A 16,717-nucleotide genomic window follows, 5' to 3' on the forward strand; every position below is an offset into this window, starting at 1 on the left:
ATAAGACAACTTAAATAACCCATAATTGTTATTGCGATTAATTCCACTAGTTGGTAGTGGAAAAGAAGGAAGGATATCTTCCTTCCTGATAGTTGAATTATAGACAAAAAGATAATTTTTTTTCTTTAATAATTTTTAGACCTTTTCAAACTTTAAAACACTCCATTTTTAAAACAAAAAACTTTAGGACACTCCAAAGTTCTGTTTCATTTTTTTTAGATAGTGACGATTTTGTTTGATTCTTTGTTGTGTTGTATCTTTACTCTTTATTTTTTAAGTACAATAATTCTAGCCAAAAAAAAAAAGTACGTGTCTGAATATGATAAGAGTGGTCCCAATTTGGACTCCAAAACTAGAGTCATATCTTCATCTCTTGCTAAACTAAGCCTGAGCCTAAGGCCTCCTTTCTCTGCATCTGTAAATGTCAAAAGAAAAATGGCTTCTCCCCATTCCATGTCTTCTCTAGCCTCTGAAATTTGCAAACAGATATCCTCCATATTCTCCAAACCCAGTCTTCATCCACCAGTCTTGGACGTCTTAGTGAAAGAGATATCCTCCGCCGTGGCCAGAAACGGCCGCGTCTTTCTGTATGGAGTAGGGCGTGAGGGCTTGATGCTCAAGGCCCTATGCATGCGCCTCTTCCACCTGGGCGTCTCTGCCCACTTCGTCTTCGACATGACCACGCCACCGATACACGGTCCAGAGGATCTTCTCATTGCCTCCGCGGGTCCGGGAGGATTCTCCACCGTCGATGCGCTCTGCTCCATAGCGAGATCGAACGGCGCTAGAGTGTTGCTGCTGACAGCTCGGCCGGAGACGGGGTCTTGTGTGAAGCACGCTAGTGTGGTGGGTCACGTGGCGGCGCAGACCATGGCAGACGATGAAGAAAGCGAGGCAGTGAATGAATCTCGGCCGTTGCTTCTGATGGGCAGTGCATATGAGGGAGCTCTGTTTGTGTTGTTTGAGATGGCTGTGTACCGTTTGGGTGACGAACTGAAACAGAGTCCCGAGCTCATTCGAAATCGCCATACCAATCTTGAGTGATGTGAGATCATCGGATTCGGATTGGATTTTATTTGGCTTTCCTTTTCAACTTCGATCGGTATGCTGGTTTTGGTTCCACTTTGTAAGTATGAAGCGAGTTTGCATGGAAGTTTACTAGTCGTAATTAAAATCCTCAAACTGATTTTTCATAATTAATACACAGTGCTTTGATACTTGTATTGAAAAGGTAGGAGGAAAAGAAATTATGAAAATATTAATACTGCACGTCTATATGCATAATTCACATATGGGGTTTTGTGTATTCTTAGCTTCTTTTATGTAGTTAGACGGTTGTAAACACAAACAACACAACTCAGCTCAGACACTAATTCAACTTTAACAACAATAGAAATTCAATGACACAATTCATCAAACACAATAACTAATTCAACTTTAACAACAATAGAAATTCAATGAATCAATTCATCAAACACAATCAGCCAATAATGCATTGGCCTACATCTCTTTCTTTCATGGTTCCACTATCTTCAATCAACTTTTTACAGCGTAATGATGATGATTTGAGTCTATACACACTTCTTTAAATATAAGAAAATCAAGCAAGAACAAAGATTATTTTTACAATTGAGTGACTAACAATGGCTCCAAGACTCTTAACTCTCTCTCACAACTCTTACAAGTTCACTCTAAGTATTTTCCAAATCTCCAAAGCGAAGAATGAAAGAATCGTCCTCTAACGGAAGTCCTTTCTGAAGCTTTATAGCTGAGGTTAGTTAGGAGCAATACCAGAAATGCCCCTTTTAGCTTTAACCAACATAACAGTCATAACATAGTGTTTATGACCTGAGTTAGTTTTATATGGACTACCATACCACAATTGGAGGACCAGAATATTTTACTCTAGAATTTTCTAGATATTTGTAGAATAAGATTACTCTAGAATTTCTTATAAGCATTTCTAGAAAACTTACGTCTAGAATTTTCTAGTTATTCTTGAGAACCAAGTAAATTAGTGTAGAATAATCAAGAAGTTGTATTTGTAAATCAAATACACTAGAAAAATGTAGAACAAATAACCATTACTACTACTCATCAAATATTCTAAACTACAACGAATCATCATTATTTTCTCTATACCAAATTCACAAACCATCAGTGGTACCAGAGCCAGGTCGATTCAAACACTGGGCGTAATACTTTCCGCACATCATGACAACCGATTCCAACCGCTCTTCTCTACCTCTTCTAATTTTCCATCGAGAAAACTATGAGTTTTGGTCCTTCAAAATGAGGACCTATTTTCGATCACAAAATCTATGGAAAATTTTTGAGGTAGGATTTACTATTCCGGAAGACACTTCGTCTTTCTGAAAATCAAAAGAAGGCCCTGGAGGAGAATCAACAAAAAGATTCCCAAGCGTTATTCTGTTTGCAGTAAGCTATGTCAGATGATATGTGTAGAGTCCAAGAACTTGACTTAGCTAGTTAGATAGTAGTAGTAGTAATAGCTAGTAGTAGTTATAGTATGTTTATTACTATGTATTTTGGTTCAAGCCGGGACTTAGTTGGACACTTGTAGCAACACTTGTCGATTTTATAAGTTTAACCTATAGTTTTAAGAATATTAATTATAACATAAGGTTTGATTAATATAGTTAATTATAAAGATGATATTTATCATACAATAAGGTTTATATAGGCCCAATAAGATCATGACTATAACGCCCTGGATAGCCAAGACCATTACACTGTGTGTTTATAAAAGTGCTAGACTTGCTAATCAAGTCATTTACTTAAAAACGTGTTATTGAAACTATAAATGAACTAGGGTTAAAAGATTTTGGTCTCAAAAGCCGCATTTCTTATAAGTAACATTTTCTGCATACATGGGATTGCGAAAATAATAAGATTAAAACCATTTACAAAGATTCAAGATTTAAATACAGTAATTAACCATTCTAAGGAAAAATAGACTGTTAGGCATTCCTTGTCCTGATCCACTCCTCGGCCATGGAGACCGAACAGCTGACTATGTACATTTAGCCCCGCAGCTCTCCATCTTAGGATTGGTCCAACTTGCCTTTGCCTTTACCTGCACCATGTAGCACCCGTGAGCCAAGACCCAGCAAGAAAACACAATAACAGAGCATAAACAATCAACAGACAATCCAATATCTCATATCACATAAACATGTTCTCAACAGTTTAAGCATTTATGATAACCAAGTATTCAGCATACCAAACATTTCATCTCATATCAATAATCAATTCACAAATGATAACTAGGGTTAGCGCCCTTAGGCCGCACCCTCTGTTTATCCCACTGACTCCGACCCGCTTAAACTGAGCTCAGTGAATATTAAGCTGTCCTCGGCTACCAGTGGCCAAGCCGCGCCCTGTGCGCAAATACTGTATATGGCACCCTTAGGCCGTTTATCACATGTCCCATGGCATAATACCATCTATGACATTATACAGATATCAGGAGCACTTAGTCCCATCACAAACATATAACTGAGTGCAGTTTTCTTACCTTTCAATTCGCTAGCTTCGTTCACTTTGATCCTTGAGCACGATCCCTCTTGAGCCCTAGCGCACACCTAGTCACATCCATAGGTCAGAATCATCACCAAACCTCGGGACCAATCCTAAGCCCTCGGGAAGCCCTAATTCCACCAAACGGGGTGGTGGAATCGAACCCCGAACCCCCGGGCAAAAACCCTTGAAAATAACTCAAAAACCCCTTTTTGGAAACAGGGTAGCGCTACAACGCTCTAAGGAGGGCGCTACAGCGCTACAAACAGAGCCCAAAATCATCCCAAGGCACTTGGCCTAGCTCTACAATGCCCAAAGGCTAGCGCTGTAGCACTAGTCACAGAACAACTAATGTTGTTTTTCCCTCCTTTGACTTTCCCCGACCCAAACCTTACCCCAACTTCTCCAAACTTCCACGAAACCTAGAATCAAGCTTACTAACATGTCTAACTCATCCCAAGCATCCCAACTATACAAAACTTAAACACATGCATCCCTAATCTCAAAATTCACCATGGTTGAGCTAGAATTTCATACCTTCAATGGGGATTCGACCTTATGTTAGCCTCTACACCTCCTTGGATTACTCCTCCTCAAACCCTTAGCTTGAATTCCCTAGAGTTCCCATCAAATTCAGCTTAGACATCATAGTTCAATACCAAAACCAGAAACTGAAGAAAACCTCAAAGTCTTACCTCAACTAAATAGTTTGTTCTTGCTAAATCCTTGCCAATTCTTCAAGCCAGACCAAGGACTCTAGCCTCAAGCTTTACTCTGGCTTTCCCTGAGTTTTTGCTCCAAAAGACCTCAAGAATTGATGGGGAAGAGCCTAAATCGATGGAGAGAAAAACAGGCTTCTAGTTCCCTTTCTTTCTTTTCCTTTTCCTTTTTTGTTTTTTTTTTTTCAGACTCTAGACTTTTCTCACTAAGGCATAAAGCAATAGTTATCCTTATCCCAGTTTTAAACTCAAATGACCAAGATACCCTCCCTTTTATCCCTAAACCTTTAAATCAACCTAGGGGCATTTTGATCATTTCACCAAATTCCCACTAATTCCTCGAGTGTCTTTATTATTTTCCGCTTACTTCCCGATACCTAATTAATCACCAATTATATTCCTCAATATCAAAATAGACCCCAATATATTCTCTAAATTTCCATTTATACCCCCAGGCTCGCCCTGAGCCGGGTATAAATCCCCGCCGTGACTTTTTCGCTATCCTGCTCACTAGGATCGTCTCGAATCACAGATTACAAATATATCCACATAATAATGTGGTCTCGACAATTTATCACATATATATACAGTTATGCCCTTAGCGGGCCAAAATTACAATTATGCCATTTCTAACCTAATCAGGGCCTACATGCATACTAATACACATAGTCATGCATCTCAGATATTCGAATAGTCATATAACATACTTTTAATCATTAAATCACATATATTCCAATTATTCCCTCCCGACACTATAATCAAGGCCCTTAAGCCTTATTAGTAAATTTGGGTCATTACAACTATCCCCTCCTAATGAGAATTTCTTCCTCGAAATTTACGTGAATAACTCGGGATATTGATCCCGCATCGCTGTCTCAAGCTCCCAGGTCGCCTCCTCAACCTTACTATTCCTCCACAACACTTTAACAAGAGGAATCGTCTTATTCCGCAATACTTTATCTTTCCGATTCAAGATCTGAACCGGTTGCTCTTCATAAGCCAAATCTGTCTGTAACTCCAAATCTTCATACCTCAATACATGAATTACATCTGAGACGTACTTCCGAAGCATAGAAACATGGATTACGTCACGGACTCCTGACAATGATGGCGGTAAGGCTAACCTGTAAGCCACCTGACCAATCCTTTCCAGGATCTCAAATGGTCCAATGAATCTAGGGCTTAGCTTGCCCTTCTTTCCAAACCTCCTCACCCCCCGCAATGGTGAAACTCGAAGAAACACGTGGTCCCCAACCTGGAACTCCACGTCCCTACGCTTAGGATCAGCGTAGCTTTTCTGTCTGCTCTGAGAGGCGAGCATCCTAGCTCGGATCTTTTCTATAGCTTCACATGTCCTCTGAACCATATGTGGCCCCAAATACTTCCTCTCACCCATCTCATCCCAATGAATGGGTGATCTACACTTCCTCCCATCAACATCTCGTTGGGAGCCACTCCAATTGTTGATTGGTAACTATTGTTATACAAAAATTCAATCAACCGAAGGTACTTACTCCATGAACCCTCAAAGTCAATCACACGCTCTGATCATATCCTCCAACACCTAAATCGTCCTCTCAGACTATCCATTAGTCTGAGGATGAAATGCTGTACTGAACTTCAACTGAGTTCCCAAAGCTCTCTGCAAACCACTCCAAAACTTGGAGGTGAAGATGGGATCCCGGTCTGCCACTATAGACTTAGGAACCCCATGGAGACGTACGATCTCCCTCACATACAACTCGGCATATTGTCCACAGTATATGTCGACCTTACTGGAAGAAAATGGGATGACTTGGTGTATCTGTCCACTATCACCCACACTGAGTCATGAAGCCCCACTGTTCTGGGTAAACCTCCCACAAAATCCATAGTAATGTCCTCCCATTTCCACTCGGGAATACCCAAAGGCTAAAGCAACCCTGCTAGTCGCTGATGCTCAGCTTTCACCTGCTAACAGGTTAAGCATCTGGCTACGTACTCCACCACATCCTTTTTCATCCCGGGCCACCAATATAACGTTCGTAAATCCTGGTACATCTTCGTGGTACCCGGATGAAGTGAGTGCAGCGTTGTATGAGACTCATCTAGTATCTCACGTCTGATCCCCTCATCAGCTGGAACACATATCCCTCCCTGATACCGAAGCAAACCAACCTCAGATATAGAATAGTCCTTAGCTACTCCCGCTAAGACATTCTCTTTAACCCCTTGTAGCTGAGCGTCTGCCAACTGTCCTTCTCTGATCCGCTCTAGCAGGGTCGACTGCAGAGTAATATTGGCCAACCGGCCTACCACCAACTCTATCCTCGCTCTGACCATCTCATCAGCTAACTCCCTTGAGATCTGAATGGAACTATATAACTGACTTGGGCCTCTTCGGCTCAATGCATCTGCCACCACATTGGCTTTCCCTATATGGTAAAGAATATCACAATCATAGTCCTTTACCAACTCAAGCCAACGCCTCTGTCTCATGTTCAGGTCCTTTTGTGTAAACAAATACTTCAGACTCCTATGGTCAGTGTATACCTCGCACTTCTCCCCATACAGATAATGTCGCCAAATCTTCAATGCGAATACCACCACTGCTAGCTCCAAATCATGGGTAAGATATCGCTGTTCATATTCCTTCAGCTATCGTGATGCATAAGCTATAACCTTCTCATTCTGCATCAACACACAGCCTAAATCCAACCTCGATGCATCGCAGTAAACAACAAACTTCCCTTCCTCCGAAGGAAGACTCAACAAAGGTGTTGTAATAAGTCGTCGCTTAAACTCCTGAAAACTGTCTTCGCACGTGTCTGACCAGATAAACTTCAAATTCTTCCGTGTCAATTCTGTCATCGGTGCCGCTATCTTCGAGAAGCCCTCTACAAACCGTCTGTAGTAACCTGCCAAACCAAGAAAACTCCGCACCTCCGAGGCGTTCCTTGGCCTCGGCCAATCCCTAACCGCCTCTACCTTAGATGGATCCACCTTAATCCCATCTACACCCACTATATGTCCAAGGAATGTCACTTCTGGTAGCCAAAATTCACATTTCTTAAACTTGGCGTACAACTGATACTCCCTCAACCTCTGAAGAACCTATCGAAGATGAAGCTTGTGCTCTGCCTCTGAACCGGAATACACTAAGATGTCGTCGATGAAGAAAATAACGAACTGATCCAGAAAATCCTTGAACACTCTATTCATTAGATCCATAAAGGCTGCTGAGGCATTGGCCAAACCAAATGACAAGACCAGAAACTCATAGTGCCTGTATCGCGTTTGGAAGGCCGTCTTCGGTATGTCCTCATCCTTGATCCTCAGCTGGTGATAATCAGATCGAAGATCAATCTTTGAGAACACCGTCTTACCCTGCAGCTGATCGAATAAGTCATCAGTCCTTGGTAGGGGATACTTATTCTTGATAGTCAACTTGTTCAATTGCCGGTAGTCTATGCACATTCTCAAAGTCCCATACTTCTTCTTCACAAATAAAAATGGAGCACCCCATGGCGAGTAGCTAGGCCTGATAAACCCCAAATCCAGAAGCTCCTGCAACTGTATCTTCAATTCTTTCAGTTCTGCAGGTGCCATCCTATATGGTGCCCTCGACACCGGCTCTGTCCCTGGCCCCAACTCAATGAAAAAATGAATCTCTCTACACGGTGGCAACCCAGGCAAATCCTCAGGAAACACATCCAAGAACTCGCAAACCAGTCTGGTCTCCTCCGGTCCTACTGGTGAAACTCTGGTGGTATCCACCACACTAGCCAGGAAGCCTATGCATCCACCTTGTAACAAGTCTCTAGCTCTCAATGTCGATATTCTGGGTACGTGGGGTCCATGAACCGCTCCCACAAAAACAAAGGGATCCTCGCCCTCTGGCTCAAAAGTTACCCATCTTCTTCCTACAGTCAATGGTGGCTCCATATCTAACCAGCCAATCCATACCTAGAATCATATCAAAGTCCTCCATACTCAATTCAATCAAATCTACTGATATCTCCCTACCATCAACTATCACTGGCAGTGCTCTAATCCACCTCCTAGATACTACTAGTTCCCCTGTAGGAAAAATAGTCCCAAACCCTGAAACACAATACTCACTAGGTCTACACAGTCTATCAATCACCTTACTAGAAACAAACGAGTGTGTAGCACCAGAGTCAATCAATACAGTGAAAGGAGTGCCAGCAATAGAAAGCTGACCTGTCACTACCAAGGGACTAGCCTCGGCCTCCGCCTGCGTTAGGGTGAACACTCGAGCTGGAGTCAAGCTGTCCACCTTCCCCGCATCTCCCTTCTTCACTGTCGGGAAATCTTTCTTGAGGTGTCCCATCACCCCACACACATAACAGGCCTTAGCCCGACACTCGCCCGGATGGCGTCTTCTGCACCTTATACACTCTGGATAAGTCCTCCATGTATCACCGCCTCCCTGACGGCCTCCCTGAGTGCCCCGACCTCTCTTATCAGGGCCAGGAGCGATCAAAGCATCATGGGTCTTCCTCTTAAAATCACTGGGGCCTCCACCCCTACCAGAACCAGCATATGGAGGCACCACCCTACGACCCTCTCGTCTCACTGTACTTTCTCTCCAAATCTTATTCTCCACTTCCTCAGCGGTAAGAGCCTTCTCTACAGCCTGGGCATAAGTTGTTCCTCCAGGAACTGTCGTAATCCTCACATCTCGGGCAATCATAGCATTAAGCCCTCTAATGAATCTGTCCTGCCTAGCTGCATCAGTAGGCACAAGATTTGGTGTGAACTTCGCAAGTCTGTCAAACTTCAGGGCATACTTTGTAACTGTCATACTGCCCTGAACTAACCCCAAGAACTCATTTACTTTCACTGCCCTGATGGCAACATTATAATACTTATGACTGAACAAGTCCTTGAATCCTTCCTAAGTCAAAGCAGTAACATCTCGGGTCTGTGATGCCACCTCCCACCAGATTCGGGCATCCTCTCTCAGCATATATGTGGCACAAACCACTCTGTCATGTCTCTCTACCCTCATAAAATCAAGAATGGTAGTAAACATGGTCATCCACTATTAAGCCTTCAGTGGATCGGGTCCTCCCTCAAAGATCGGGGGTTGCTGCTTTCTGAACCACTCATACAATGGTTCCCACTTGTTCCCAACCTCAACTGGCTGCACAATAGGTACCACCGTAGGTGGCACAATGGCAGCAACACTCCCAGATGGAGCCTACTGCCGCAACATTCGGATCTGTTCATCTTGGCTCTATAGCCAAGCCTGCATGTCTGCAATCAATTGCTGCCAGTTCTCAGGGACTGGCGGAGGGGTCTAGCCCTGATCATCATCTCTAGTCCCGGACCTGCCAGCTAGTCGCGTAGATTTTCTTGGATGCATAATTATCCAAGTCAATCTGCAATCAATGACTCGACAATCAGACTATGATGACAGGGTAATAATCCTTCCACGATCCATCACTGGAACTCCAATCATTCACAAGCAATTAATTTCATAGCATTTTATCCAAATATTCATCCATATATTCATTCACATGCATAGCAATGTTGATAAGCATGCCTCAATAACATCATGCAATAGTCAAGGGCCAAGCCCTATCAATATCTCATGCTCCCTATTAATCAAACAGATATCAACAGCCATATCTCATTCAAATCATTTAAGCACATAATCATGTGTACATAATTTCCAAACCCTGAGTCGAGCTTGTCTTTTGCGGCGAATGTACATGTCCAGCTAGTCTTCAGGAACCCATAAACCTAGGACGCTCTGATACCAAATTGTAACGCCCTGGATAGCCAAGACCGTTACACTGTGTGTTTATAAAAGTGCTAGACTTGCTAATCAAGTCATTTAATTAAAAACGTGTTACTGAAACTATAAAGGAACTAGGGTTAAAAGATTTTGGTCTCAAAAGCCGCATTTCTTATAAATACCATTTTCTACATACACGGGATCCCAAAAATAATAAGATTAAAACCATTTACAAAGATTCAAGATTTAAATACAGTAATTAGCCATTCTAAGGCAAAACAGACTGTTAGGCATTCCTTGTCCAGATCCACTCCTCGGCCATGGCGACCGAACAGCTGACTATGTAGATTCAGCCCCGCAGCTCTCCATCTCAAGATTGGTCTAACTTGCCTTTGCCTTTACCTGCACCACGTAGCACCTGTGAGCCAAGGCCCAGCAAGAAAACACAATAACAGAGCATAAACAATCAACAGACAATCCAATATCTCATATCACATAAACATGTTCTCAACAGTTTAAGCATTTATGATAACCAAGTGTTCAGCATACCAAACATTTCATCTCATATGAATAATCAATTCACAAATGATAACTAGGGTTAGTGCCCTTAGGTCGCACCCTCTGTTTATTCCACTGACTCCGACCCGCTTAAACCGAGCTCAGTGAATATTAAGCTATCCTCGGCTACCAGTGGCCAAGCTGCGCCCGGTGTATAAATACTGTATACGACACCCTTAGACCGTTTATCACATGTCCCATGGCATAATGCCATCTATGAAATTATACAGATATCAGGAGCACTTAATCCCATCACAAACATATAACCGGGTGCAGTTTTCTTACCTTTAAATTCGCTAGCTTCGTTCACTTTGATCCTTGAGCACGATCCCTCTTAAGCCCTAGCGCACACCTATTCACATCCATAGGTCAAAATCATCACCAAACCTCAAGTTCAAAACCTAACCTCAGGACCAATCCCGAGCCCTCGAAAAGCCCCAATTCCACCAAATGGGGTGGTGGAATCGAACCCCGAACCCCCAGTCAAAAACCCTTGAAAATAACTCAAAATCCCTTTTCTGGAAACAAGGTAGCGCTACAACACTCTAAGTAGGGCACTATAGCGCTACAAACAGAGCCCAAAATTGTCCAAAGGCACTTGGCCTAGCGCTACAGCGCCCAAAGGCTAGCGCTGTAGCGCTAGTCACAGAACAGCTAATGCTGTTTTTCCCTCCTTCGACTTTCCCCGACCCAAACTTTACCAAAACTTCTCAAAACTTCCACCAAACCTAGAATAAAGTTTACTAACATGTCTAACTCATCCCAAGCATCCCAACTATACAAAACTTAAACACATGTATCCCTAATCTCAAAATTCACCATGGTTGAACCTCAAACTCAGAAACTTCAGCAAAACAACCAAAACCTCAAAATTTAGAGCTAGAATTTCATACCTTCAATGGGGATTCGACCTTAAGTTAGCCTCTACACCTCCTTGGATTACTCCTCCTCAAACCCTTAGCTTGAATTCCCTAGAGTTCCCATCAAATTCAGCTTAGACAGCATAGTTCAATACCAAAACCAGAAACTTAAGAAAACCTCAAAGTCTTACCTCAACTGAATAGTTTGTTCTTGCTAAATCCTTGCCAATTCTTCAAGCTAGACCAAGGACTCTAGCCTCAAGCTTTACTCTGGCTTTCCCTGAGTTTCTGCTCCGAAAGACCTCAAGAATTGATGGGGAAGAGCCTAAATTGATAGAGAGAAAAATAGGCTTCTAGTTCCCTTTCTTTCCTCTTTTTTCTTTCTTTTCCTTTTTTTTTTTTCAGACTCTAGACTTTTCCCACTAAGGCATAAAGCAATAGTTACCCTTATCCCAGTTTTAAACTCAAATGACCAAGATACCCTCCCTTTTATCCCTAGGCCTTTAAATCAACCTAGGGGCATTTTGATCATTTCACCAAATTCCCGCCAATTCCTCGAGTGTCTTTATTATTTTCCGCTTACTTCCCGATACCTAATTAATCACCAATTATATTCCTCAATATCAAAATAGACCCCAATATATTCTCTAAATTTCCATTTATACCCCCAGGCTCGCCCTGAGCCGGGTATAAATCCCCGCCGTGACTTTTTCGCTATCCTGCTCACTAGGATCGTCTCGAATCACAGATTACAAATATATCCACATAATAATGTGGTCTCGACAATTTATCACATATATATACAGTTATGCCCTTAGCGGGCCAAAATTACAATTATGCCCTTTCTAACCTAATCAGGGCCTACATGCATACTAATACACATAGTCATGCATCTCAGATATTTGAATAGTCATATAGCATACTTTTAATCATTAAATCACAAATATTCCAATTATGCCCTCCCGACACTCTAATCAAGGCCCTTAAGCCTTATTAGTAAATTTGGGTCATTACAATGACACTTGTCATGTGTATGTTTATTGAGAAATTAAATATTTTTGAGGAATAGTTTATTAAGAGTAATATTTGAAAATCCCAGAGTCTGCCAACAACTTTGCAATCGTTATAGGACTTAGTCAAAGCTGTTTACTCAATTCAAATTAGGCTGAAAAAGTGCAATTACGGGTATAATATTTCAGCGTATGCCGATATATCGTAGCTCTAGGGGCGATATATTGCCACTCGGGGAATACGAAAAATACGTAACTTCGCAAGAACACTTCGACGAGCCTCTGGAACATAAGCCCAGACGATATATCGCCTACCATGGGTGATATATCGGCTCTAGGGTATTCTTTTTGAATGGTTTTGAAACCGAGCTCATTTTATTCCATAACCTCTTGATAAGCTCAGAATCTTTTTGACCGAGTCTTAAGCCTCTACTGAACAAATATTCAAATTTTTTTCAATTAAAAAGTCATTATTTTTATTCAAGCTAAAAGAAGATCTTTTCATTCTTAAACTCTATAAATATGACCTAGTACCCAACCATTTATTCATTCTTCAAGTTGAGTTCAGAGCCTTCAAGCTGAGTTCAGAGCCTTCAAGCTGCTAGGTTTACTTTAGAGTGTTAAACACTTGGTTGGGGTTATAAGCTTTCTAATTTTAAGCTTATTAAACACTAGGGAAGTAAGGATAATAATGTGTATTTCGATATCGAGGTGTAGTTCGGTTATAGTGCATTCAAGGTATTTTTATTCTTAGTTCTTTTCTGTATGGTTTCATTAGTTCTTATAGTTTTGCTCTACTCAATTCCTAACTCGCTGTTTTCATTCGTGGTTAGGCTTCTAAGTTCTTTGAACTTGAGGTTTGTTGTCGGTAATTACCTTCTCGGTGATTTAGTTAATTCCTTTTCATCTATTTCTTTTAGAATACTCACATTTCTATTAATGGTTTGTAGGAGTGTTCCAAAATCTCATCCTTGTTCTCACATCCTGGTATTTGGTAAGGAAAATAGGATAGTTTCTATATGTTATGTGTTATGTTTATAATATGTTATGATATTTTTTTATACGTTATGATACATATGTTTTGGGGCTTATAGTTGCTTAAATAGCAAACCCCAACACTTTTATGTTGTTGGGGCTTATATGAGGCTTATAGTTGCTTAGTTAGCAAACCCCAATAGTTACCATGTACATGGGTTAGAATTACGATATATGTTATATGTTTATAGCTTATGTTTATGTATATGTTTCATGCTTGTAGTAGATTTTCCTTGCTGGGCATTAGGCTCATTCATTTGTTTTATATGTGCAGGAAAATAGTTATGGTGGTGGGAAGATTCTTGGCAGCTTGGGATTGTGTATTGAGGGAGAATGAAATCGGTGGACTGCGCGAACGATTCGAGGACGAAGTTGTTTAAGTCTTTTAATTATGATTTCTTTGTATTTCCGCACTTAATTTTGTAACTAATTTATTTAAGATTTAAGTTATGTTATGTTTTATTTTTAAAACAATGGGATCCCATATCCTAACCAAATTTTTATGTATTTAACTTTTGCTTTATAATTTTTAATAAATTTATCACTATTTCGTATGCAAGTTTTCTTAAGAATAGTGTCTATGTATAAGTAATTTTAATGGTCCAAAGTCTAGAATAAGTTGGGTCATTACAGTTAGTATTAGAGAAACGGTTCATTCGCATGAAGTTCTCCTCGATACACACACTCAAAGCTCCGAATTTGACCGCCAAGTATGTGTTTAAGTTATAGTTATTATGTTTATATGTATAGCTAACGATTTTAGTCTTTATGTTTTTAGTTAAGAATGAACGGAGCATTAACTTATGAGGATATCTGAGCCATTAAGGCTTTAAAAAGAATTAGAGAACCACGAAACACTGTAGGAGTGCTAGAAAGAATCACTCGGAGGCTACTGTTGTTCCACAGAGAGATAGGTCACCTCCAAGAATCTAAGCAGATCATGATGAGATCAACAGAGCAATACGTTTTAGTAAGTAGACTTTTTAGAGATTATCCTACTGTGATTGTAGCGTTAGAAGAACTTTGGGAGACGATAGATGACGAAGATGAATTGCCGGTAGCTATGAGATATTATTTCTCATACTTAGATTCACTTCAAAAATGGAATTTCAGTTTACAAATGAACAAAAACATAGAATTTTTACGAATCTTCCTCGAGGGAATTTTGAGGCACAAGAAAATGATGACTACGAAGAGATAGATGACGATATGCTAGATGAAGGATCAGATGTAGAAGATCCCATTTTTTAGAATAGACTAGTTTCATTGTTTATTTTAATTTATTATTTGTTTTCTTTTATGATTGTAAATAGTGAAAAACTTTTTCCAAATTAATATCATGGTTATTTTGTTAACATGTATGGGTTTGATTTTTCTTTTGCAATCATAATAAATAATAAATCAAATAAATAATGACTAAGTTCGGTGAGGGTGGATACAAATCAATGAACCAAGTTCCTATATTGAGAGTTAGGGGGCCATAGTAGTGGGAACGATTTTACTGATCCCAGCCTTCCCTCAATATGGTTAACTTTGGAACAAAGATGATTTTCGAGCCTGAGAATTAAGTCATATAGGATGATTAGAAACATACTTAGAAAATAATAAAGATGACTTATTTTTCTAAGTATAGAAACCCACTCTAATAATAAAGAAGACTTATATAATTTTCATAAGAAGTCATAATTACTAGGTCCGAGTTATGTTTGTTTAGATTAAGTTTTCCTTAGAGCCTATTAGGGTAAAGTTCTGACATGTTTCTCTCAACTATTAGAACTCTACTGCAATGTCGCTCCAAAGATCTACTCGCACCAACGGAAATGCCTCAAATGCTGCTCTGGTGAACAACGAAGCCCCTCCGGTTCGCAGAAGGGGAGTGCGTGTTGCTGCCAGCCACAATGCCCAGCCACCGCTGCCATTTGATAACATTGGGGAGATCGCCAGACTGCGACAACAAGTTTAGGAACTATTATAGCAACAGCGACAGCAGACTCAGCCTCTGCCTCCGTCGCTACCACAACCACAGCAAATGGCCTCAGCACCCCAACAAGTTGGTCCATATGGGGGATGGCCAGTGGTAAATTATGTGCCATATCCACTTCAGCACACGGAGCCAGTTTATGAGGGGTTCCGTAAGCAACACGCTCCGAACTTTGAAGGGACTACAGACCCCTTCGAGGCAGAAGAGTGGCTGAGAAACGTGGAGCCAATCTTGACACACATGAATCTAGGCAATGTGGACCGCATATCATGCGTTTCTTCTCTGCTCAAGAAGGATGCCATGATATGGTGGGACTTAGTCCAGTAGACGCATGATGTTGCCGCCATGACTTAGACCCAATTTGTGGAGCTGTTCCACAAAAAGTACTATAATTCGGCTGTCATCGCTTCAAGAGTCGAGGAGTTCGCTGGCCTGAAGCAAGGGAGTTTATCAGTGGCAGAGTATGCTCGTCAGTTCAACCGATTAGCTAAGTTCGCATAAAAAATGGTTCCAACTGACTATCTGAGGGTGTCTAAGTTCGTTAGAGGACTTCGACCAAAGATTGAGCTAGGGGTTAAGCTAGCAAACCCAGGAAATACTACCTATGCCAATGTTCTAGAGACAACAATAGAAGTAGAAAGGCTGCAGGCTAATGTTAGTAAAGAAGAAGCCAGTAAGCCTGAGCCTAGACAGCAGAGTCAACCTCAGACTAGTCGAAACAACAACCACCACAACAACAACAATCAGTCTAGCAACAACAACAACAACGGTCAGAAAAGAAGGCATCCTGACAATAAGTAGTTCGATGGTGATAAACGAGCACGGACAAACAATGGAAGCAGTAGGTCGGGTTATGTAGAGTACCCGCAGTGTACTAAGTGCTAGAAGAAACATCCTGGTGAATGCCGGGAAAACACCAAGGGATGTTACAACTATGGTCAAGAAGGACACCGGAAGAAAGAATGTCCTCAGCTCAAGCCAGAAGGGAAAAAGGAAGACAAGATGGTTCCTGCCAGGGTATTTGCCTTAACCCAAGGAGAGGCTGATGCTAGCAATAAGGTGGTCACAGGTCAGGTTTCTATCCTCAATAATATATGTTTTGTATTATTTGATTCGGGAGCCACTCATTTGTATATCTCGTTAGGAATGATAGAAAAACTAGACAAACCTTGTGAAAGATTTAGAACTAGGTTTGTAACCGAGTTGCCTTCGGGCAAAATAGTTATATCATCACGGATAGTACGAGGCGTACCAATCAAGATTGAGGA

At 41.1% G+C, this 16,717-nt stretch overlaps 1 protein-coding gene across 2 annotated transcripts; it reads left to right on the forward strand.

Moving 5' to 3' along the window:
- Positions 1 to 358: 358 nt before the first annotated feature.
- On the forward strand, positions 359 to 14,027 carry LOC133834757 (uncharacterized). 2 transcript variants are annotated; one of them, XM_062264478.1, is made up of 3 exons: positions 359 to 1,102; positions 13,384 to 13,427; positions 13,743 to 14,027. In XM_062264478.1, exon 1 carries the CDS (start codon positions 436 to 438, stop codon positions 1,042 to 1,044), a length of 609 nt encoding a protein of 202 aa, XP_062120462.1. In that variant the 5' UTR covers positions 359 to 435; the 3' UTR covers positions 1,045 to 1,102; positions 13,384 to 13,427; positions 13,743 to 14,027. The 2 variants fall into 2 exon arrangements, with proteins under 2 accessions (XP_062120462.1, XP_062120461.1); XM_062264477.1 differs by lacking the exon at positions 13,384 to 13,427.
- Positions 14,028 to 16,717: the final 2,690 nt, after the last annotated feature.

Source organism: Humulus lupulus, chromosome 5 (genome assembly GCF_963169125.1).
Source record: "Humulus lupulus chromosome 5, drHumLupu1.1, whole genome shotgun sequence".
Lineage (NCBI taxonomy): Eukaryota > Viridiplantae > Streptophyta > Magnoliopsida > Rosales > Cannabaceae > Humulus > Humulus lupulus.